The 25,031-nt window shown below is 44.5% G+C and overlaps 2 protein-coding genes across 4 annotated transcripts in view; both read right to left on the bottom strand.

The window, feature by feature from the left end:
* Positions 1–224: 224 nt before the first annotated feature.
* Positions 225–9,024, bottom strand: CNP (2'',3''-cyclic nucleotide 3'' phosphodiesterase). The gene is made up of 4 exons (XM_073683543.1): positions 8,881–9,024; positions 4,668–5,340; positions 3,119–3,249; positions 225–1,396 (listed from the first exon to the last, which is right to left on the bottom strand). The coding sequence occupies exons 1-4, from the start codon at positions 8,980–8,982 to the stop codon at positions 935–937; spliced, it is 1,368 nt and encodes a 455-aa protein (XP_073539644.1). The 5' UTR covers positions 8,983–9,024; the 3' UTR covers positions 225–934.
* Positions 9,025–18,672: 9,648 nt separating this feature from the next.
* The window catches only part of ODAD4 (outer dynein arm docking complex subunit 4), a 78,181-nt gene continuing 71,822 nt past the window's right edge, over positions 18,673–25,031 (bottom strand). The window contains exons 12-14 of one of the 3 annotated variants that reach the window (XM_073683548.1): positions 20,202–20,302; positions 19,511–19,586; positions 18,673–18,779 (exon numbers count right to left, since the gene is read on the bottom strand). In XM_073683548.1, the coding sequence (XP_073539649.1) occupies positions 18,769–18,779; positions 19,511–19,586; positions 20,202–20,302 (188 nt within the window). In that variant the 3' untranslated portion in view covers positions 18,673–18,768. The remainder of the gene's footprint in view (positions 18,780–19,510; positions 19,587–20,201; positions 20,303–25,031) is intronic. The other 2 variants (XM_073683549.1, XM_073683550.1) reach the window with 2 other exon arrangements.

Here is a 25,031-nt window from a genome sequence, read left to right as displayed (position 1 = left end):
TCTGAACATAGTCTAATGAACCTAACTAAATATATGTTGTCAATGCAGAAAGCCTTTCATAGTTTTGTAAATGTTCGATGTGAACAGTTCTACATGACCTCATCGAAAAAAAGAAACACTAGAATTAAATGCTGTAACCAACCAAGATATTTAACTTGGTACTACTCCTACTGAACTCAATGTGGCCATTTATAACAACTCTAACATTACACATTTAAAGCCCATTTTCATTTGCACAAATATCCCCTCCAAAACTCAATAATAGTTTAAAAAAAAAAAAAAAAAAGGCAAATTACCTAGAATCTTTCCTATTATTACACATTTTCCATTTGTTACCATCCTGAAGCCTCATGATTCATTGTGCTATCTCCTTTTGTTTCCACTTGAATGAAGGCGAGTGTGGAAAATAAGTCTGTGGAGCATGATGAAGTATAGTGTATTATATAGCAAATAAAACTTTCTTTACTACTTGAGTACTACAAGTGAAGACAAGAAGCCATGTGCCTGCTAGACAAGCTAGTCACTAAAGGGACCAGTTGCATTACTTGAAGCTCATGGCGCTGATGCGTAACCTCCAACAGGGCCCCAAACTATCACAGGTCATTAATAGGAATAGTCTTTTCATATTGGTTAAAGGGACCTTTGGGCCCCCCTAAGCTCGAGGGGCCGGGTGTGATTGCAACCCCTGTACCTACTATAGTTATGCCCCTGGAAGGGACTTAATACTACATAATCTATGTGTAAAGCAGTTACTGCTGTTAGGTTTTAAGTACTATATGAGAAAGCAAGTCCAAAAACACTATTTAATTGTGCCATCATTTTCATTTTCACAAGATGGAGGATTTAAATACAGGTTAGAAAAATAAGTGCCACTTTGAAAAGTTAAAAAAAAAAAAAAAGACAAAGTTTGGACCAACTATTTTGTTGTCATCACTTACATAATTTGACATTGATTTAAAATACCCTTTTTGCTGCCCCGTAAAGGGACATTAACACCAGGTTTTCCATAGTAACCTGAATAGATGGATTTCACTTCAATCTTTCTAGACAGGTTCAGCATCCACATCGCATTATCATAGTAAGAGACTTTACCAGCGACCGGTCCGGTCAGCTCTCCCAGATTTTCCCCATCGCTCCCTGATTGCTGCAATTTTACAAACTCCAAAAGGTCAATACCAGTTTGAACATCCTGCACCTCTGCTGCGGTGCCCAGAGTGATATGGGCACGGCTTCCCCTAGGTAAGTTATCCCTGGGCATCACTTCTTTCTCAGCATCTAGAGGCCATACCAGCAGCTGGTCTGCTGAGAGTTCTACTTGTGCTCCGACTGTTCTGGGGGTGGCGAATAAAGTGGAGATGTGCAGAGTATAACCCCTGGAGTAAGCCTTCTTCACGGCCTGTGAAGAGAACGTAGAATACACCAGACTTAGTTGTACAGGTGGCACAAAATCAGGATTAAACATTTTAAGTTCTTGAATGAACCAGGAAACAATTCCTGACTAGGAAAGGCTGAATGTCTCCAATCAGGACTGATGGGTTACTAAAGTGTTAAAAAAAAGTTGCCAAAAACTTTACTTATCTGTTTGACATCCTCTGCTCTAGCAGTGATGATGTCACTCACGTCCATAGGTCACATTGAAGCTGCAGCCAATCACTGGCCCAGCAGTCACGTGATGAGGCCATGATGTCATCGCTGCAGAATTACCAGAGCCAAATCATGGAAGCAAAGGCGATGATCAAAAAGGTAATCAGCCAACAGCTACACCCTTTGACCTCCCCATAAATGTGCACACACCCAAGTATTTATGTCAGTTCCAAAGAGAAGAAGGATTCCTTTACATCAGCACCAGCCATCAGGGGACTATTGGAGGCCTCCAAACACATTAAATCTTTGGTCATTCCCCCAAGATCAGCAGCTTTGGCAAATATTGAAGACATTGATCTAATGTCTAACATTAGAATAAGGTGAACCTGACAGCTGATACCTGCTCCTGTGGCTCGAGCAGCATGTATCAGGCACTGGCTGCATGATCTCAGCCAGGTATGTTTGACTCTGAAATGCTGCGGCGTTTTAAAGAAAAACATACTTCAGAAGTTGCCATGGATCAAGCCGTATAGGAGACTAGTCGGACAGTCGGGACCATGGCGGCTTCTCCCTGCGTAAGTGTATAGGGAGAGACCAATCACTCCAGGGTAGCAAATGGGAAGAAGCTGTTGGGGACCCACCTGCCCGACTAGTCTCCTGCGGCTTTTAAAGTATGTCTTTCTCTGATATGCCACAGCGTTTAAGAGTCAAAGACACTTGGCTGAGATCATACAGCCAATGCCCGATACATGCGGCCTGTGAATCGAGCAGCAGGTATAAGCTGTCTGGTTCCCTTTAAAGAATAACCTTTTTAATTTTCATTTCATAAATCAGTAGTACACATAAAAATAAGCAACTTTTTAATATATTTTATCAGAGAAATATGCTTCTTTATTCTTCTGTATTGATCATTCATTCTCAATTCATGGGTAAAATTTGTAAAATCTGTATTCAGTGAAGATAGATTTTCACATAACAGAGATAAAGTTTTAACAGCACCAACTACTATTTCATATGAGGGGGAAGAGCTAGAGGCACACAGACGTTCTCCTGAAACAGAACAACTGCCATCTCCTATCTCAGAAATGGGAAAATCTGTATTCACTGAAGATAGATTTTATCTGAAAATCGAGAATTTTGAGAATGAAAGATCAGTCCAGGAGGAGAAAGAAGCAGATTTCCCTAATAAGAATTACGGTATTACAAAAGATTCTTAGCTCCACGAGTACTATTGATTTATGAAAAAATAAATAAAAAGAACTGCTACATTTTAAAACTTTCAACAAACATCAGATAGTTGTCAGAAGTATCATTCCTGACTCCTGTATTCTGCTTGGCACATACCAGTTTTTATTTTAAAAAAATAGTTTTATAAGTTTGAACTAATGCCTTTTCCTGATAATCAGCAGCGTTTTTCACGGTTTACCTTGAAATTGAAAAATTTTGCATACGAGAGCTGACATCTCTGATGCAACCAGTCATGCTTATGTCCAAAAATATGTTATCAGTTGCCACCGATCCAATAACCACTCACCTCTTGTTGTGCGTATTCTTCTGACCCCACAGCCTTCCCATAATCACAGAATTTGGCAGTGCAGTGTAGAATGTTGGGAGATTTGGCAAAATGCTTCAGAAGATCCAATTTTTGCTTGTCTTCATAGCCAACTGGAAGAGAAAAAGTATAAAAAATAAGAATATGCACAAAAACAAACCAGATCTCTTCTACACATCCTTGTGCTATTGTATGCCAACTGTATGAGAAGGGGGCAGATGAAGAACCTGTTATTTCTTTAGGATAAGACAGTTAAAATATTACTGTTCTCTATGAAGGTTTCCATAACTCCCATTCTGCAATGGAGAGTGATGTCTGCACGTCCGTCTCTCCTAAGAATGGGGCCCTCTTGTTCTTGAGTTCCATTCAAGTTTTATAGTTGTGCTAAATATAATATGCAGGATGGACTCATCACCATGTGCTATAGGTTGTGATACAGTCTACATTACCTCTACAGACATCAGACAATAAGTAGCAGAGCAAAATGTGAAGATGTCACTAGTCCCAATCAGATACGCTTGCATTGATTTTCAGTACATGTGCAGGGCAAAACAGCCCTATAAAGCCAATTTTAGCTATAGATGATCTTATTCAAGCTAAATTAAATTAACGAGGTGGAAACCATGTGGCAATATGGCGTGCACTGATATTAAACATCTCCTATATCTCCTGCCCAACTAGAAAGATTACAGTTTTCATTACTTCTGTTTGGGTGGCCGAAAGGAACACAACTAACCAGAGCACATTTCTACAAAAAAGAGTAGTGGTTGTCATTTCTAGAAACACATTCTCTCCAACCTTTAATAAAGGAGGACCTATTTCACAATTTTTTGGATTCATGAGTTTCATTTCAGGGTTCAGAAGTATCGACAGACTTAGGCCCCAATTCACCAAGACTGGTATTTTGTGCACTTGATGAAGGGTGCGCAGGAGTAAGATATACCACATTCATTAAGAGGCATGTCCTCTTAATGACTTTGGCGAATCTTTCATCTGTATATTTCTGTCATAATTATCAATATTTTTTTGGGGGAGTAAATTTTGATGAATTTGTCAGCCGAACTCGACCATGTACCCTACCAACTAAGGAGTTTCCAAAAAAGTTGGTGGAGCTAGCATATCATCAAAAATCGTTAACTTTTTAAGCATCAACAAGTTGCCCAAAAATTTTGTGCAATTGCTTAATGAATAAGAGCACTAGTTTTCTAGGTTGGAAACAAAATTAAGTACTCTTAAGCAGAGAGATCACAGCATAAAAAAGTACAAATAGTATAAATGTTGACTTGTTATGACAAGTCCAAACTACGAACATACTATTTTTCCAGCTATCTACTTTTACAGGAAAGTTTTGGCCACCAGTCCAAGCCCCTTCACAGATATTCAATGAAACGTTGAAAGCTCTGGAATCACAGTCCAGATAATGACGCAGTTACTACATCACGTCATAACTTGTTATTGTAACCATACACACCAGAAGAAAGAAAAAACAACAACAACCACCTGATTGCAACAGTATAAAAGTAACACATACATGCTGGCAGACGCTTCTTGAATGCCTTAAGGTTTCCCAGCTGCTCCAAGAAATCATGGCTGGTCTTTCTCAGGAAATCCTCATCCCTCTTTGCAAGGAACCAACCAAAGTACAGAGGGAGGAGCTCCTTCTCCAGTGTGGGCCTCAAGTTCTTCAACTCCTCCAATGATAGCTTCCACTGGTTCCGGTCTTTCAGTTGAGCACAGTCCAGTCTCCATGGTGTCTTAGGTTCCAGGACAACCACTGCAAAATGATAGGTGTTGGCCATATCAAACAGCTTATCAAGTCGTTCCCGGTCATGGTGAGTGTCATCCAGGATGACCAAATTAGCCTCACGTTTATCAAAGCAAGTTGACAGCTCATCATCTAGTTTAGAGTAATCTCCGCCAGAGCTCCTCACTGTCGGCTTGATTTCATATCGGTCAGCAGAGATCAGTCGAGAGGTGTCCTTGTATTTTTGTTCAATATCTCTTGCTAGGGTGGATTTACCACTCCCGGGAAGACCCCTCAAGAGAACTAAGATTTTGGAATCTCTAATTGTAGCCACGGTGTGGTCATCCACTAGAAGTGGGGGCTTCTGGCCGTCTGGATGATCTTTTGAGGCTTGTGAGGACATCCTGCGGTGGAGAACCTTGACTGTTTCTGGTATAAACCTATTCAAAATGGATCCAACCTAATGAGAACGATACAGGAAGTGTTGTAAGTTTACAATACAATTATTACACTATATATTTCTAATTTGACCAAACACATTTTTAGCTCCCGACCACTATATGAATATAATCTTGGATTCTTTTTTGGAGGCAGAGGAATGTTATCAGTTCTGCTTAGTAAAGTGGCCATTGTTCAGCCCAATAACCCAACCAATAGCTCCCCCTATAAACAAAACATGAGTGTAGTGTGTAAGCCACACAATGGTCAATACCATTCACTGCTACCCACTGACATCTCCACATAGACCAACAGGCTGCCCATTGTCAGGAGAATTAACACTTTACCTTCCTGTTGAGAAGATGGGAAAGAACCCAAGTCTACAAGACTCATCCCAAAATTATGACTAGAGAATAACAATAATCTGGACTTTCCCCAAAATTAAATCCTCTCTCATATAAGATTATGCAACAAACATGGGCTAAAATAAATCATCAACCCTAATATTCACCAGGTTGGAAAGTAAGGGATTACCAGGATGTCTATGGTTTATCTGACCCCAATATATGAGATTAATGGAAATAAAATTGTGACGGATGACACCATATCATACTTTATATCATTGCAATAAAACACTGGATTATATAGAATTTGCCTCATGTATATTAGATTTGTCAGTCTGCACCTAATACACAGTTAGTGCAGGAGGAACAACAGACATCCGTACAAGTGCCCGTCTTCTAATACAACACAAACAGGGCATTTACCACACCAGAACCCTAAACACAGGCATCCGGGCATACACACACACCAGGGCAGGTGCCAGTCTTCCCCTAATACACAGACGCCAGGGCAGGTGCCAGTCTTCCCCTAATACACAGACGCCAGGGAAGGTGCCAGTCTTCACCTAATACACAGACGCCAGGGAAGGTGCCAGTCTTCCCCTAATACACAGACGCCAGGGCAGGTGCCAGTCTTCCCTTAATACACAGACGCCAGGGCAGGTGCCAGTCTTCCCTTAATACACAGACGCCAGGGCAGGTGCCAGTCTTCCCTTAATACACAGACGCCAGGGCAGGTGCCAGTCTTCCCCTAATACACAGACGCCAGGGCAGGTGCCAGTCTTCCCCTAATACACAGACGCCAGGGCAGGTGCCAGTCTTCCCCTAATACACAGACGCCAGGGCATGTGCCAGTCTTCCCCTAATACACAGACGCCAGGGCATGTGCCAGTCTTCCCCTAATACACAGACGCCAGGGCATGTGCCAGTCTTCCCCTAATACACAGACGCCAGGGCATGTGCCAGTCTTCCCCTAATACACAGACGCCAGGGCATGTGCCAGTCTTCCCCTAATACACAGACGCCAGGGCATGTGCCAGTCTTCCCCTAATACAAAGACGCCAGGGCATGTGCCAGTCTTCCCCTAATACACAGACGCCAGGGCATGTGCCAGTCTTCCCCTAATACACAGACGCCAGGGCATGTGCCAGTCTTCCCCTAATACACAGACGCAAGGGCAGGGGCCAGTCTTCCCCTAATACACAGACGCCAGGGCAGGGGCCAGTCTTCCCCTAATACACAGACGCCAGGGAAGGTGCCAGTCTTCCCCTAATACACAGACGCCAGGGAAGGTGCCAGTCTTCCCCTAATACACAGACGCCAGGGCAGGTGCCAGTCTTCCCCTAATACACAGACGCCAGGGCAGGTGCCAGTCTTCCCCTAATACACAGACGCCAGGGCAGGTGCCAGTCTTCCCCTAATACACAGACACCGGGGCAGGTGCCAGTCTTCCCCTAATACACAGACACCGGGGCATGTGCCAGTCTTCCCCTAATACACAGACACCAGGGCAGGTGCCAGTCTTCCCCTAATACACAGACACCAGGGCAGGTGCCAGTCTTCCCCTAATACACAGACACCAGGGCAGGTGCCAGTCTTCCCCCAATACACAGACGCCAGGGAAGGTGCCAGTCTTCCCCCAATACACAGACGCCAGGGCAGGTGCCAGTCTTCCCCTAATACACAGACGCCAGGGCAGGTGCCAGTCTTCCCCTAATACACAGACGCCAGGGCAGGTGCCAGTCTTCCCCTAATACACAGACGCCAGGGCATGTGCCAGTCTTCCCCTAATACACAGACACCAGGGCATGTGCCAGTCTTCTCCTAATACACAGACACCAGGGCATGTTCCAGTCTTCCCCTAATACACAGACACCAGGGCATGTGCCAGTCTTCTAATACACAGACACCAGGGCATGTTCCAGTCTTCCCCTAATACACAGACGCCAGGGCAGGTGCCAGTCTTCCCCTAATACACAGACACCAGGGCATGTTCCAGTCTTCCCCTAATACACAGACACCAGGGCATGTGCCAGTCTTCTCCTAATACACAGACACCAGGGCATGTTCCAGTCTTCCCCTAATACACAGACACCAGGGCATGTTCCAGTCTTCCCCTAATACACAGACACCAGGGCATGTGCCAGTCTTCCCCTAATACACAGACACCAGGGCATGTGCCAGTCTTCCCCTAATACACAGACACCAGGGCTGGTGCCAGACTTCCCCTAATACACAGACACCAGGGCTGGTGCCAGTCTTCCCCTAATACACAGACACCAGGGCATGTTCCAGTCTTCCCCTAATACACAGACACCAGGGCATGTGCCAGTCTTCTCCTAATACACAGACACCAGGGCATGTTCCAGTCTTCCCCTAATACACAGACACCAGGGCATGTTCCAGTCTTCCCCTAATACACAGACACCAGGGCATGTGCCAGTCTTCCCCTAATACACAGACACCAGGGCATGTGCCAGTCTTCCCCTAATACACAGACACCAGGGCTGGTGCCAGACTTCCCCTAATACACAGACGCCAGGGCAGGTGCCAGTCTTCCCCTAATACACAGACGCCAGGGCATGTGCCAGTCTTCCCCTAATACACAGACGCAAGGGCAGGGGCCAGTCTTCCCCTAATACACAGACGCCAGGGCAGGGGCCAGTCTTCCCCTAATACACAGACGCCAGGGAAGGTGCCAGTCTTCCCCTAATACACAGACGCCAGGGAAGGTGCCAGTCTTCCCCTAATACACAGACGCCAGGGAAGGTGCCAGTCTTCCCCTAATACACAGACGCCAGGGCAGGTGCCAGTCTTCCCCTAATACACAGACACCAGGGCATGTGCCAGTCTTCTAATACACAGACACCAGGGCATGTTCCAGTCTTCCCCTAATACACAGACGCCAGGGCATGTGCCAGTCTTCCCCTAATACACAGACACCAGGGCATGTGCCAGTCTTCCCCTAATACACAGACACCAGGGCAGGTGCCAGTCTTCCCCTAATACACAGACACCAGGGAGGTGCCAGACTTCTAATACCCTATGCATTCTCTGCCACCTTCCCGTCAGACAGGCATCAGCTGCCCCCTTCATCCCTGCTGGTGATCAGCCGCCACTACCAGCCTCTTCCTCACACACATGAAGCTTTCACTTTCTTATTGATACAACAAAAGCTGCAGCCAGCACTGCACGACCACCGGGCACCACACAGCCCCTACCTTCCAGCAGGTGCCCCCAGTCAGCTGCCACAGCGTGTTGTGAAGTCCAAATGATGGGCACAGCAAGCGAGGGCCAGTGAAGAGCTGCAGGGAGGACGCCATGGCGTGTCCTGCTCCTCCCTCCTGTATGGGCACTCCTCTACTGCCACCATCCACGCCCCCTCCACAGCCCATACACTGGGCATTGTACTGGGCACACAATGTGCTGCTTATCATCTTCATACACTACATCACTACAGAGTGTGGTAACAAGAGCTGCCATAGTGTTACATAAGACATAGGAGAGATCCATACATATATACTGTGCATACATAGGGATAGAGAGATGCCATGGATTATTACAATATAATGGACTGAAAAATAGGAAAGAAAATCATGTTTGGTAAAATAGTGAAAAAAAAGCATTTCCACCCTATGTTGGGGGGTAAGGAAAGGGGGTCAGTTTTTACAGTGTTCATTGCAGAGTAAAAATGATCTGACGACATGATTGTCCAGGTCAATACGATTACAACAATATGAAACATATATTTTTTAATTACTTTTTTATTACACGGTTTCTGTTGCCAGTTTCCGAGACCCATTACTTTTTTATTTTTCCATCGATGGAGCTGTATGAGGGCTTGTTGTGGTTATTATTGGTACTATTAGGAGGTACATAACGTGGTCTGATCACAAGGCGGCGACCAATAAACTGCAAGTCTGTTGTTTTGATTTTTTTCTTTACAATATTTCAAGTGTTAATTAATTTTACATTTTCATACATTGGACTTTTACAGACGTTTCAATACTAAATTTGCTTCCTTTTGATTTTTTGTTTTTATTTATTCTTTGAAGGGAATTAATGGGGGAATTCAAATGTATAGATTTGTTTTTTGTTTTTCTTATATATTTCTTCTTCTAATTCTAATTTTATGTTTTTGAACATGCACCTGCTTGATAGCTTGTACCATATACTGCAATACTCCAGTACTACAGTATATAGTACGAAGGAGAAATGCTGGGGAGCAAAGAGAGGGCGAATAGGGTTTTAACCGATTAAAAGCAAGATCATAGAAATGAATGCACGCTCACCTGGTGCTGTTACAAATTGCAACAATTCAAGCATGAAATCATCTGCTGCAGGACACGGATCATCAGACCAGAAGGAAATGCTGTCCGGATAAAATGTGGTTTTCCTGCGTTGCTGATGTACTCATAAGGAGAACCTTGTAAGACGATGAATTCATAAAAGAATTGTTTATTGATGAGGTTACAAAGTCAACATGTTTCAATCAGGGGCATACATAGAAATGATGGGGCCCCATAGCAGAAGTTCCAATTGGGCACCCCCACCTCCCCCAAAAAAACAACTTAATATTTGGCGCGGTCACAGAAGAGCATATCTGACAACTCTGCAGCTATTACAAAGTGAATTTCCTCCTATTGAAGTCCCTAGAATGCCCTTTCATTGTCCCCATGGAGTATGATGCCAACAATAGTGTCCCCCCGAAACACATTATGATACCCCCACAGTGAATTCTACAACAGTACCCTCCACAGACACGGTATGATGACCCTACTATACACCCCTCCCCCTCAATCCTCTTCCAGCAAAGTATGGTGACCCCAACACAGTATAATGCCCCAACTGTGATCACCACACAGCCCTCCACACAATATAATGGGCCTCCATGAAGTATAATGGCCCCAAACACCCCTCCACTCAGTATGATGGCCCCAACACAACCGTCCACACTGTATAATGACCCCCACTAGCACACCAAACAGTATTATGGTCTCCACCCAGCCCTCCAAACAGCATACTGGCTCCTACACAGCCCTCTACACAGTATGATGGACCCCACCTTCACACTGTATAGTTGCTTACATACAGTATAATGCCCCCACACAACCCCACAAATGGTATATTGGCCCCCACATAATCCTCCAAATAGTATAATGGCCCCCACATTGTTCTCCATACAGTATAATTGGTTCCACATATTCCTCCATACAGTATTATGGGACCCACATATTCCTCCATCTATAATATAACCGGGGATGCATATCTCTGTCTGAAGCCTTTATAGACTGCGCATGCGCGATGCGCAGTCTGGCTCCAGACAGAAGCACGCATGGAGCCGTTACAGGTAAGAGGAGTGTGTCTTCAGCAAAATGGCGCCGGACAGCGCGGTGCTTCGGCGCCGCACTCCTCCCCCGGCCTCCGGCAGAACAGGACACCGCAGCGCTGGAGCACAGGGAAGAAAAGTGAGTATAAGTGTTTATTTTTTTGTATGTGTGTACAGCGTGAAAGGGATGAGGGGGCCACACATACCAGGATTGTGGGATGAGGGGTGCCACACATACCAGGATAGGGGGGTGAAGGGTACCATGCATATCAGGATGAGGGGTACCATTCATACCAGGATTGGGGGGTGAGGGGACCATGCATACCAGGATTGGGGGGTGAGGGGTGCCATGCATACCAGAATAGGGATGAGGGCTACCATGCATACCAGGATGAGGGATGGGGTGCTATGCATACCAGGATGAGGGGTACCATGCATACCAGGATAAGGATGAGGGGTGCCATGCATACTAGGATGAGGGATTAGGTGCCATGCATAACAAGTTTCTGGGATGAGAAGGTCATACATACCAGAATTGGGATGAGTGGTGCCATGCATACCAGGATGAGGGGTACCATACATACCAGGATAGGGATGAGGGGTACCATGTATACCAGGATCAGGGTGAGGGAGCCATACATACCAGGATTGGGAATGACAGAGCCATTCATACCAGGATTGGGGATGAGGGGTGCCATGCATACCAGGATTGGGGATGAGGGGTGCCATGCATACCAGGATTGGGGATGAGGGGTGCCATGCATACCAGGATTGGGGATGAGGGGTGCCATGTATACCAGGATTGGGGATGAGAGAGCCATGCATACCAGGATTGGAGATGAGGGGTGCCATGCATACCAGGATTGGGGATGAGGGGTGCCATGCATACCAGGATTGGGGATGAGGGGTGCCATGTATACCAGGATTGGGGATGAGAGAGCCATGCATACCAGGATTGGGGATGAGGGGTGCCATGCATACCAGGATTGGAGATGAGGGGTGCCATGTATACCAGGATTGGGGATGAGGGGTGCCATGTATACCAGGATTGGGGATGAGGGAGCCATGCGTACCAGGATTGGGGATGAGGGAGCCATGCAAACCAGGATTGGGGATGAGGGGTGCCATGCATACCAGGATTGGAATGAGGAGTGCCATGCATACCAGGATTGGGGATGAGGGGTGCCATGCATACCAGGATTGGGGATGAGGGGTACCATGAATACCAGGATTGGAGATGAGGGAGCCATGCATACCAGGATTGAGGATGAGGAAGCCATGCATACCAGGATTGGGGAAGAGGGGTGCCATGCATACCGGGATTGGGGATGAGGGGTGCCATGGATACTGGAATTGGGGATGAGGGGTGCCATACATATGGGGATTGGGGGTGAGGGGTGCCATGCATACCAGGATGAGGGATACTACACATACCAGTATAGGGATGAGGAGTACCATGCACACCAGAATTGGGGATGAGGGGTGCTATGCATACCTGGATTGGGGGTGAGGGGTGCCATGCCTTCCAGGATTGGGGTTGAGGGGTGCCATGCATACCAGGATTGGGGGTGAGGGGTGCCATGCATACCAGGATTGGGGGTGAGGGGTGCCATGCATACCAGGATAGGGATGATGGGTGCCATGCATACCAGGATAGGATGGTGGGGACAGGATTGGGGCAGCACAAATACCAGGAGGGGGTCAGCACATACCAGCATGGGAGACCATATACCAATAAAAATGCTCGCCACCCGGGCGTAGAATGAGTTCAATAGCTAGTACAGTATAAACAGTATAATGGGCCCCAGATAGTCCTCCATACAGTATTATGGGCCCCACATAGTCCTCCATAGAGAATAATGGGCCCCACATTGTCCTCCATACAGTATAATGGGCCCCACATAATCCTCCATACAGTATTATGGGTCCCATATAGTCCTCCATACAGTATAATGGGCCCCACATAGTCCTCCATACAGTATTATGGGCCCAACATAGTCATCCATACAGTATAATGGGCCCCACATAGTCCTCCATACAGTATTATGGGCCCAACATAGTCCTCCATACAGTATAATGGGCCCCACATAGTCCTTCATACAGTATTATGGGCCCCATATATGCCTCCATACAGTATAATGGGCCCCACATAAAAAAACCCCCAAAAATGCTGACCTCTCCCGTTCCCCCACTGCTCCGGTCTCCTCGGCATATTCTGACCCTCTGCACTGCTCAGCACAGAGGGTGCGCTGTAGTGACGTCATTGCGCCCTCTGTGCTGAGATGTCACAGAGCTCAGAAGCAGAGGGGGAATGATGGAAGAGGGAGCGTCAGCTGATGGCTCCTTTTCCCATCATTGTACAGTTGAAAGCACAATGCTGGGGGGGGGCACTGGCACCGGGCCCCCCCCGACTCATGGGCCCCAATAGCCGCCGCATGATCTGTTGCCATTGGCGGTATGCCACTGCGCTCAATACACCCTTACCTGCCGCATTGAGCACGAAGGGGTTAATGCTCTTTTGATGAATTGTGTGGTGTCCAAACATATATATTTCTTCTCAGGTGTCATCCTTCCATGTGGCATCTGTTTTATTCTCTCACTGAAGAGGTGTACTCACTTTGAAGCCAATAAAAAGACCACTGGAAGGTCATACGTTTTTATTTAAATTAATCACTTAGTGACATCTATTGGAAACGGAAGGAAATTGGAACCATTCTGATTTGCCTCTGTATCTCACTGATCCCCAAAACCTTGAATGAACAACTCTGATCTGCAAACATAGATCAGAATAGAACATGCTCTGAGCCTCACGGATCTCACACATGGATCAGTGTTTTGTATGTGTGTATAGATCTATGAGCTGTCCGAGATAAAAGTAGCACGCAGACATGTCAAACGGATGTATCAATGCGGCTTAATTAAAAGTTTCAAACCTGTTCTGTGTTTTGGAGCCGCCCCTGGTTTTGCCTGATCCTGCATGACTGGTGCAATTTCTGAATTGCTAATTAATAAATTTGCATCTATATTACTTTGCTGTAATGTTTATTTAATTCCCAGGTTCTCTTCCTATTCTTCCATTGCTGCTAGTACTTCTGTAGGCTTCAAAATTACTATTTAATACATTTATTCCATCCAACTATTAGTCCAGGTCCAGGCCAAAGTTTCAATTATCGAGCCAACCATGTCCGCTGATTGACTGGCTAAAAACAAAAACCAGAGAAGGCAGGGGATGCCATATGTGCAGTATATGTGTGCCAATAACATTTATTATGAGTGTGTATAGTATCCCTTTGCCTTTGAATTGTTCCTTTCTGGGGAATTAGTGCACCTCATGTTATTCTTAGTTTTGAATACGGAGTTGTGCCCTTCCAATTGTTTTGTCACAAATTGACCGGGTCTGTGTGCCGCTCTGTGCACTTGTCCGAATCACTAAGAAGTGCAGGAGCTGCGTGCCATTACATGGATGGTAAATACCAACAGAAGAACCAAACGTGTCTGTATTTACCATCCAGTGTAGTACTGCTATTAGCGGCAGATCCTGTGGCTGCCATGTGGCCATGAGTTAATGGGCATTGCCCCCCATGCCAGTTGTGTGGATTTCAATGATCTCCTCAGGATGCAGATACAGCTGAATATAATGGCATAACAGGGAGCTTCAGGCTCCCTGCTCCACCATTCAGCCTGTGCATCTGAGTCTCAGCGCAGCAGGCACAATGACATCACTAGATTGTGCCTGCTGCCCAGAGCCTCAGTCCACACACTGCACAGACCAGAGCAGTGCACTGGGAGAATAGAGTTAGGTGAGCAGTTTTTTTTTTTTTTTTGCATTTTGTCAGTTTATTCTTGCAGGGAGGGGTGGGGGACTCTGGAGGGCCATTGTACTGTTGTGTGTGGAGGGGACAGGGGCACGTCCACTACACAGTGTGCAGAGCTGTCATGTTCCGTCTCCGTAGACTGTGAACCTGCAGCCACCGGAGGACATGGTAATCTGATTGGTGAGGTTGTCAAATGTTAGACTGATATTCATAGCCTGTCTTGTAGATGTTGAGAAGACTGGACCACGGGAAGGTGAATAATGAGTGGTCTACTACTGTTCATTTGTGTCATCCCAGTCAACCTATGAATCTACATACCTCCCAACTGAATGATAAGGAAGAAGGACACACGAGACAGTTGGGTGATATGATTCTATGTGATAATAAAATGAGTAGTATGTTTAATAAATGATGGGAAGATGTACACTGCCTTTGTCTGCATATAGTTCATAAAGTGAACAAAGCCAAGCCTACGGTTGGGGGCCAACAGCTGCACAAGGGCCCACAGGGGAAATCACCTGCTCTCATGTGGGCCAGTCCGAGCCTGGTCTATATTTCAGTATACATGGCCATGTTTTTTGAAGGCCAAGTGGAGACATGTCCGTTTTTCAAACAAGTCAAAGGATCAAACTCTCCTATTCCAGTCTACAGATCCATGAAAATCAGAGACAAAAAAGATGTCATCACTTTGCAATCTGTGCTGTTCTTTTTTAACATTGTAATAAGTAGGAGAAACTTTGCTGCATTTGTTAATATACAAGAAAATCACTGAGGGTAAAAACAGGCACATTGACCAAACACTGATGAAATAGGACCGATTTTTTACATATAAGAGAAAAATGGATGTCTGAATGAGACCTTAAACTGGTCCCACATGTCTGGGAGACATGGACCATGCTCAAATCACAGAACCAGGACTGATTGCTAGGTCTCCTGACCTGAACTTCAGAAACTGCCAAATGTATACCTATGAGGTAGTTATCTGAGGGGAGTAGATCCGGCGGTCAGCCCAAGTGTTGCAATGAGAACATGGTCCGTGTTTCACATGGTCGGTGTGAAACAGAGCTAAGCGTAGGGCCAGGCAGCAAAGTAACTGAACTATGGACCAGGCTCGGACTGGCCCACATGGGAGCAGGTGATTTCCCCTGTGGACCCCGTTTGCAGCGCTCCTGCCACTCAGTTACTCTTAGGGTCGGTGCACACAAAGTTTTTTTTGAGCCGATGTATGTTTTTTAAGCAGTATTTTTTTTTTTAACGCCAAAGCCAGGAAACTATCATAAGGATCTTAATACGAACTTTTGACTTCAAAAATTGCATTAAGAACCTGAATATGGAAAAATACCTTAGGCCTCATTCAGATGTCAGTTTTTTTGACGTGTGATAAAAACATACTGAGTTTCATCAGTGAATTTCATCAGCGTTTCATCAATTTTTTTTCTCTGAGAATATAAGGTGTTAGCTCTGGTACGTTCACATAGTATGAAGAAAAAATGGCAGACATAACTATTTCAGCAGAACTGTTCTTTATACTATGGCACTCTCTAGTGGACAAAGATGTTATCACCAGAAAGAAATTGAAATTTTTTTTCTTTCACTCATCGAGATTTGCAATGAATACATAATAGATGGGGCTCTTACCAATGGGTCCTCCATCTATCTCAAAAATGGAGACTTGATGTGCCCCTCTGTCAATTCCGCCCGCCTCTCCATTGAAAGCAGTGTGCGTTGGTTCCTTCTTGTCGAGACGGAGGCAAGTCCCATTGGCATCCACTAATTTTCTATCCTGTGGCTATGCTATGAATGCAAAATAGAGAAGTACCCTATTGGGGATAATAGGTCACAAAGGTGTGAAGACAATAGATAACTTGTTTAGGTTACTATCAACACACTGTTACAGGGTCATTGGCAATGCAAGTGAGGGGAGATAAGTATCACGAGGATTTCTATCTTCCGTGATGTGAAAACTCAGAAGTTTCTCTCCAGCATGTTATGTGCTGAGGGGGTTAATCGGCCATGACAGGGTTGGGCTTTTTTGTGAATAGCTGTAAGAAATGGGCGGGACGGCTACTCACCATAGCTTCACCCCAAGGGTGTGGTTTGACAAGTTAAATGTCCAGCCACTGAGGTTTTTTTGCGGTCTGTGTGTCTGGAGGCAAGAGACCTCAAGACAAGTATTTATGTGCAACGGTGCTGGACTCTAATGATTGTACCCTGAGCGGGCAGATTCCTGCAGGCATATGGACTCTGCTATACATTATCTTTTTGGTTTCCCGGTTTTGCCAGAAAGGCCATGTTTATTTTGTTGAACCCTGCACTGGTTTATGCTGTGATTTAAATAAACCAGCAGAAGAAAAGTTCCTATGTCTACCTCAGTGTTGGTATAATCTATGTCTATTAGGGCATATTTTGCATAATTTAAAGTGATTTGCCAGGATATGTATATAGTAGTACTGCTGTTCTGGTGGTTCTGAAGTGATGATGTCTAGTCCATTATCTACATCATCACAACAGTCAATAATGGAGCTAAGTGGTGATGTCTGCATGTATGGCACATAACCGCTACCAACACCAGTGATTGACTGCACTTTTGACCTCAAAAGCAACGACCATGGACACACACATCCGTGTTTTGCTTATAGGCATATATGTGGCTGTCAAGTTCAGGTCAGGAGATCCATCCATCCTTGGACTGTGAAACATGGATGTGTGAATCTGGCCAAGGCTGCATCTGTGTTACCATCTGAGAGAAACTGAATGATTTCTCAAATGTTATCCTTGTTGCATCTGTTTTTTTCTCATCCCATTTTAAAACTGAAGGACGTAGACCGTATGAACGTTTATTTATCCAAGAACTCTTAAAGATGTTCTCCAAGAATGTAATAAAATGGTCCCTGTCACGTAATTCAAATGGCAGCCTAGTCACTTGTCAGTAGAGGCTTCAATTTGAAGAAATGCAGCTCCAAAGACCTGTGTCTTAACTGACAGAGGAGCTTTAATGTAAGAACACATATTGGTGAGCAAGTGGAGAAAGGCTGTGACAGTAGAAGTAATAAATCCTTTCCTCGGCTGACTGAGCACAAATATTTTTTTTCACCAGTCTCATTTGTGTGCACGCAGTCAGTCGAGATTTATTTCTTCTCCTGTCACAGTTGTTCTTTCGCAAGTCACCGATAAGTGTATTTGCAATAAACCTTGTATATCAGTTGAGACAGGTCTTGTTAGTTGTGTTTCTTCAGTCCACGGCCTGTCCTAATACGTGGCTAAAACGGGAAGACATTTGAATTAGGTGACGGGGGGCCATTTTATTAAATTCATGGAAAACCCCTTTAACAATGGATCAGTGAAAAAGGGATGAAACACTGAAGTAAAAAGTACATCTTCCAGTTTTCATCTCTGTCAAACTGATTCCCATAAACTTTGATGGCGGAGTATGATCTGCAAAATAGGACATGCTCAAAGTCTCACAGATCGGACATATTGGATTCGTTTTAAAATGAATGTTTGAATGGCTGAATGAAACTCTAAGGGTTAGTGTACTTACTATCTAAGAAAAACTGGACAACACATGGATGTGTGAATGTAGCCTAATGCTTATTTCTTTATTTTATACCATTCCCTGCCCTTTGCCCACTTTAGAAATGAAATGTTGTGGTTGCATATATTTCTCTTCCTTTTTTTTGTTGCAGCCATTATTTTTCTTTAGTACAACAGTTATAACTAATGTTAAACTCCACCTATATAGAACCAAATAGCACTAGCTAAGTTGTGTATCATCATGAGATCCTATCGGCATACTAATGTCAAAATGACAGTATTATAAATGAAGGAAAGTGAAATAAATAGCCAGAAATTGAGAAGCAAATATTTTATTGCTCATTAATTAAATAAGTGGCAACAAGTTCTGCAGTTAAAATGTAACTGTAACTGTAGTCCTCACATTTCAGATGTGTCAGGATTCTTCCTCTTCATTCCTCCTCTGGAAAACAAAGAAAATGAATGCAGTTATCGTGTATCATGGTAAAGTGATAACCCAAAAGAAACACTAATACATCAGTGATTATGATAAATCTGGTACATTTTAAAACGGTCTTGCCACAGTTTACACTGTCTGAGAGTATTGATAAATCTGCTTCATTATGTTCTTTTATTTTCCGTGTCACGTATTTGGCAAAACATAGTATCAGTTTTGTCTAGAGCGCTCCCCTAATGTTTTTACAGCAGTATAAGGTTATGTTCACATGTTGCGTTTTTCTTCAGATGGCAAAACCTACTCTCTTGGCATTAAAAAAGCAACTTCAAAAAAGCAGGTTTTGATGATTTTTTGCTGCGTTTTCTCAGGATATATTTATCTCTTGTGCATGCTGATAAAGTTTAGTACATAAAAAAATAACTTGATTCAACTTCCTCAGGTTTTGGCACCAAAAAAGCAGCAAAACCTGATACCTGCCTTTATTTGCACTATCCATGGCTTTCAATGGGTGAAAAACGCTGCAAAAATGCTGAAAGAAGTGGCATGCTGCATTTTGTAAAAAAGTAGAACTTTGACAAAACAGTCAGGAAAAAAACCAAGGTGTGTGCATGAGATTTCTGAAGTCTCATAGACTTTGCCGGTACTGTAAAACGCAGCATTAAAAATAATGCAGCAAAAAAACGCTGCAAAAATGCAATATGTAAACATAGCCTAACCCTCTTTTTCTGAGCACCTACCATGTGGACCATCTTCCCTCTCGCTGTCTTCTGATTTGTTCTCCCCAGTAGCTCCACTTTTTGCATTTTCAAGAGCCTTAGACAAAAGTACAAACATATCAAATTTATTATATTGCTGCAATAATTCACATTATACTTATACTTTACACTGTGCATAGGCAGAAAGCTGTCAATGGTGGGGGAAATAAACCGCGCTTGTGAATAACAAGGACAGCATAGCAGGAGATCATCACTGAGGACAAGAAGAGTAGCAGCAGATAAAACTGTGTTTTTATTAAAACTACAGCAAGAAGCCCAGTAAATGATCCCGCATTAGAATCAGGGTCTCTCTCCCTACTTCTCAGGTCCAGCTGTGTAAACCTGGTGACAGATTTCTTATCAATTAGGGCATAATCCAGCTGCACTGTAGCCTGTCTTCATTGATCTCCTAAGCTCTGCTAGTCTCACTTGATCCAGTTAGAAGCAGATGAGACAATATAATAGAAGATTAATCACAAAGTCTGAAAAAGACACAAAGGATGAGGACCAGGTCACCAGACTACAGCCCTACAAGCTACTGGCTGCGCCCTGGTCCTCAGCTTGACCTTACCCTTCTAGGCTTATTAGCCTATGCAGGGGGCTTCAATGAATCCCCCTGAGGGAAGAGCGACATAAGAGCTATACTAGACAACAGGGGGTTAAGTATACTCACAGTAATGATTGCCTGCTCTGCATCCTTATTGTCTACCATTCTTGCTTTCTCTAAGGCTTTCTCGAAGTTGATCACAGCAGACTGATAATCCTTTAATTTTGCTATAAGAAAATAAAGACGACTTGTGAACATAGCAGGTCAATATGCCACCTCTGCCCAGTGCCATGAACCATAGCCATGGCTAATGTCTCCTGGTTACAGAACCATTCAGTAAAGTAACATCAATCTTTCCTATGGTCGTGTGATTCCGTTACAATGAATTAATGATGCTCTACAGTTAATCAATGATTTAATAAATGTGTCTCTCTGCCTTATTTGTGTTACAGAGCAAATGATCTTGAATTGGTTTTATGCTATTAGTGAGTATTATAATCAATGGTAGCATAGTGTAAGGGAGAACAGGCTTGGGGATGGGGGCATACTGGTTACTCTAAGAATTTTAAGAGAAATTGCCTTATACAGGCCCAGATTAGAGGGGCTGTCTCATGGAGAAGAACTTTTTTTAATGAAAGATGGGGTGGATGTTAGCGGTCAGGCTTCTCTCTCATCAGGGAAAGCCACATCCGGCCAGAGTGATGTGACGTTGTATTGCCACCAAGTAAATGAAATATCCATACTTGGATGGTGGAGCCAGTTAGATTGGGTCATACAAGGGACCCCTGGGAAGCCACCCCATCCCCTCTATGACATGTTTTTGCAGTAAGAGGGCATGTAGATAGGACACACTGGGGATTAGAAAACCTGGGCCTGTGCAATCACAGCAGCTTAATATTTATTTTTTCCATTTTTGCTTTTATAGCGGCAACAAACACTTGATGGACACAAGTATTGGGACACCTACACATTACACTTACAGGAGCTTTTAGGATATCCCATTCTAAATCTATAGGTGTCTTAAGTGGAGTTATGAGTTATACAAAAAAGGCTGGGGGCATTGGATCACTGCCTGCACCCCACCTTACCCTTCCCGCTGTAAACAGGTATTTTTAATGCAGGCTATCTGATGAAAAGCAGGCATGGAGTATATATACAGAGTAATTAACAGGTAGCTGTCAATGCTGGATTACGATCTTGGCCAGCAGATGTGTTCTGCATGCCTCCACTGATGCACAGGTGTGAACCACCGAAGCCTCAATGCTTTCACCTTGTGTAGCTGCTCCGTCTGTACTTCATGGACAGCACAAGGTCAAACAATATTTTAAGGTTTTTTGAATTCTAATCTATCTTTACAGAATCCATGGATATATCCATGTTCGGGAAGCATATTTGCATCTGTGGGTAAAATTGCAAAAGTTTTGGAATTGGCAGCCCACATGAGTGAAATATCTCCCTGAATTATGGATATATCATATTCATGTGTGGTATGTATAGAATGCTTGAAGGTTGTTCAGTAAGATGACGGCCATGTTGTTTCTCTAGGACGTTTCAGGGGGAAAATAGGACCCAGAGCAGAAATGAGGGCTGACACTGGATTAGAATCTAATCTAATCAGTCGTCCCCCTCTTATGTTAAGGCCCCGTCACACTTAGCGACGCTGCAGCGATCCCGACAACGATACGACCTGTCAGGGATCGTTGCTGCGTCGCTATGTGGTCGCTGGTGAGCTGTCAAGCAGGCAGGCTCACCAACGATCAGGGGAGCAGCGCCATCGTGGAAAGAATCTTTCCACGATGTCCTGCTCCTGGTTACCAGCCTGCTGAAGCAGGAGCAGGCTGGTAACAATGGTAAACATCGGGTTACTAGGGGCACACGCACTCCTAGTAACCCGCTGTTTATCATGGTTACCACTCTGCTACGGTGAGCGGGAGGTTACCGCTCACTTTAGCAGGCTCGTAACCATGATAAACAGCGGGTTACTAAATGCGTGTGTGCCCCTAGTAACCCGATGTTTACCATAGTTACCAGCCTGATCGCTGCTCCCGCTGGTCACACACAGCGATGTGTGCTGACCAGCGGGAGAGCAACGACCAAAAAATGGTCCAGGACACTTTGCAGCGATCAGCGACCTCACAGCAGGGGCCTGATCGTTGCAAAGTGTCACACATAGCGACATCGCTGGTGAGGTCGCTGTTGCGTCACCAAAACCGTGACACAGCAGCGATCTCGCTAGCGATCTCGCTATGTGAGAAGGGGGCTTTAGTGAAGAAAGGAGTGAGGGGTCTGGTGAGACCCTTTATAACATGTCATCTAATATCCATGTCAGACCCCGGGAGCAGTAACATGTATTGCAGATCTGTCCATATTTCCTTCGGCATTCTCCTCCACCATAATAACAGGGTCTATACCACAGGACTGGCGTATAGCAAATGTGGTGCCAATATTCAAAAAGGGGACAAAAACCGAACTTGGAAATTATAGGCCAGTAAGCTTAACCTCTACTGTGGGTAAAATCCTGGAGGGTTTCCTAAGAGATGCTATACTAGTGTATTTGAAGAAGAATAACCTCATGACCCAATACCAACATGGGTTTACGAGGGACCGTTCCTGTCAAACTAATCTGATCAGTTTTTATGAAGAGGTAAGTTCTGGACTGGACCAAGGAAATGCAGTGGATGTTGTGTATATGGACTTTTCAAAAGCTTTTGATATGGTTCCACACAAAAGGTTGATACATAAAATGAGAACAATGGGGATAGGGGAAAATATATGTATGTGGGTTAAGAATTGGCTCAGTGATAGGAAACAAAGGGTGGTTATTAATGGAACACACTCAGACTGGGTCTCAGTTAACAGTGGGGTACCACAGGGGTCAGTATTGGGCCTGCTTCTTTTTAACATATTTATTAATGACTTGTAGGGGGCATACAGAGTAGTATTTCAATATTTGCAGATGACACTAAACTCAGCAGGGTAATCAATACAGAGGAGGACAATTTTATATTACAGGAGGATCTATGTAAACTAGAAGCTTGGGCTGATAAATGGCAAATGAGCTTTAATGGGGATAAATGTAAGGTAATGCACTTGGGCAGAGGAAATAAAATGTATAATTATATGCTTAATTGTAAAACACTGGGCAAAACTGTCACTGAAAAAGACCTGGGTGTATTGGTGGACGATAAGCTCCCGTTTAGTGGCCAGTGTCAGGCAGCTGCTGCAAAGGCAAATAAAATAATGGGATGCATTAAAAGAGGCATAGATGCCCATGAGGAGAACATAATTTTACCTCTATACAAGTCATTAATGCGACCACACTTAGAATACTGTGTACAGTTCTGGTCTCCGGTGTATAAGAGAGACATGGCTGAACTAGAGCGGGTGCAGAGAAGAGCGACCAAGGTTATTAGAGGACTGGGGGGTCTGCAATACCAAGACAGGTTATTACACTTGGGGTTATTTACTTTGGAAAAACGAAGGCTTAGGGGTGATCTTATTACTATGTACAAGTATATGAGGGGACAGTACAAAGACCTTTCTACTGATCTTTTTACTCTGAGGCCTGAGACGAGGACAAGGGGGCATCTTCTATGTCTGGAGGAAAGAAGGTTTAATCATAATCACAGACGCGGATTCTTTACTGTAAAGGCCCCGTCACACTTAGCGACGCTGCAACGATCCCGACAACGATACAACCTGTCAGGGATCGTTGCTGCGTCGCTATGTGGTCGCTGGTGAGCTGTCAAGCAGGCAGGCTCACCAACGATCAGGGGAGCAGCGACATCGTGGAAAGAATCTTTCCACGATGTCCTGCTCCTGGTTACGAGCCTGCTGAAGCAGGAGCAGGCTGGTAACCATGATAAACATCGGGTTACTAGGGGCACACGCGCACCTAGTAACCCGTTGTTTATCATGGTTACCACTCTGCTACAGTGAGCGGGAGGTTACCGCTCACTTTAGCAGGCTCGTAACCATGATAAACAACGGGTTACTAGGATCGCGTGTGCCCCTAGTAACCCGATGTTTACCATAGTTACCAGCCTGATCGCTGCTCCCGCTGGTCACACACAGCGATGTGTGCTGACCAGCGGGAGAGCAACAACCAAAAAGTAGTCCAGGACACTTTGCAGCGATCAGCGACCTCACAGCAGGGGCCTGATCGTTGCAAAGTGTCACACATAGCGACATCGCTACTAAAATTTAAGAAGGGCATGGATGCCTTTCTTGAACAGTATAATATTACAGGTTATATATACTAGATTCCTTGATAGGGCGTTGATCCAGGGAACTAGTCTGATTGTCGTATGGAGTCGGGAGGGAATTTTTTTCCCCAATGTGGATCTTAATGTTTGCCACATGGGTTTTTTGCCTTCCTCTGGATCAACATGTTAGGCTATGGGTTGAACTAGATGGACTTAGTCTTCCTTCAACCTTAAAAACTATGTTACTATGTTACCACAAACTCTCACGGATCCAATTCTGTATTTTAGTCCTTTTATTGTGTACTGTTTTTGCCTGTATACAGGTCTTAGTTATTTATCCTTTTTCTAACATTTATAAGTACTTTACTCTTTTTGTATATTAAATAAAAAATTTACTAACTTTTTCCTTCATTGCTCTAATGTACCAATGATTTTGAGGAGAGAAAATACTTTGGTTGTGTTATCATGTAGCCAGCGTGCAAGTAGTGAACCATTCAGGAGCTTGGGAAAGCTGGGTGTACACGTACATGTGTATCAGTGTGTTACCCAGTTTGCAGGAGTCTCGCAGGGCTTGTAAAACGTCGAGTGGTGGCAGCGTAAAGTGTGGTATGGATCTGGGGACCGTCTGTGGGGTGCGAGTAGCTCTTTGCTGTTCTATTAAGATAGGAGAGTGGATGACGGAGTGGAAAGCAGAGTCCCTCTTTACAGTCGCATCCGAGGCACATGTGTCATGAGCGTGTGGTGTTCATGA

Source organism: Phyllobates terribilis, unplaced genomic scaffold (genome assembly GCF_046119375.1).
Source record: "Phyllobates terribilis strain yellow unplaced genomic scaffold, ASM4611937v1 Scaffold_5__5_contigs__length_657084704, whole genome shotgun sequence".
NCBI lineage: Eukaryota > Metazoa > Chordata > Amphibia > Anura > Dendrobatidae > Phyllobates > Phyllobates terribilis.
Note: the sequence above shows the minus strand (reverse complement) of the source record. Positions and strands in the feature narration are given on the sequence as shown.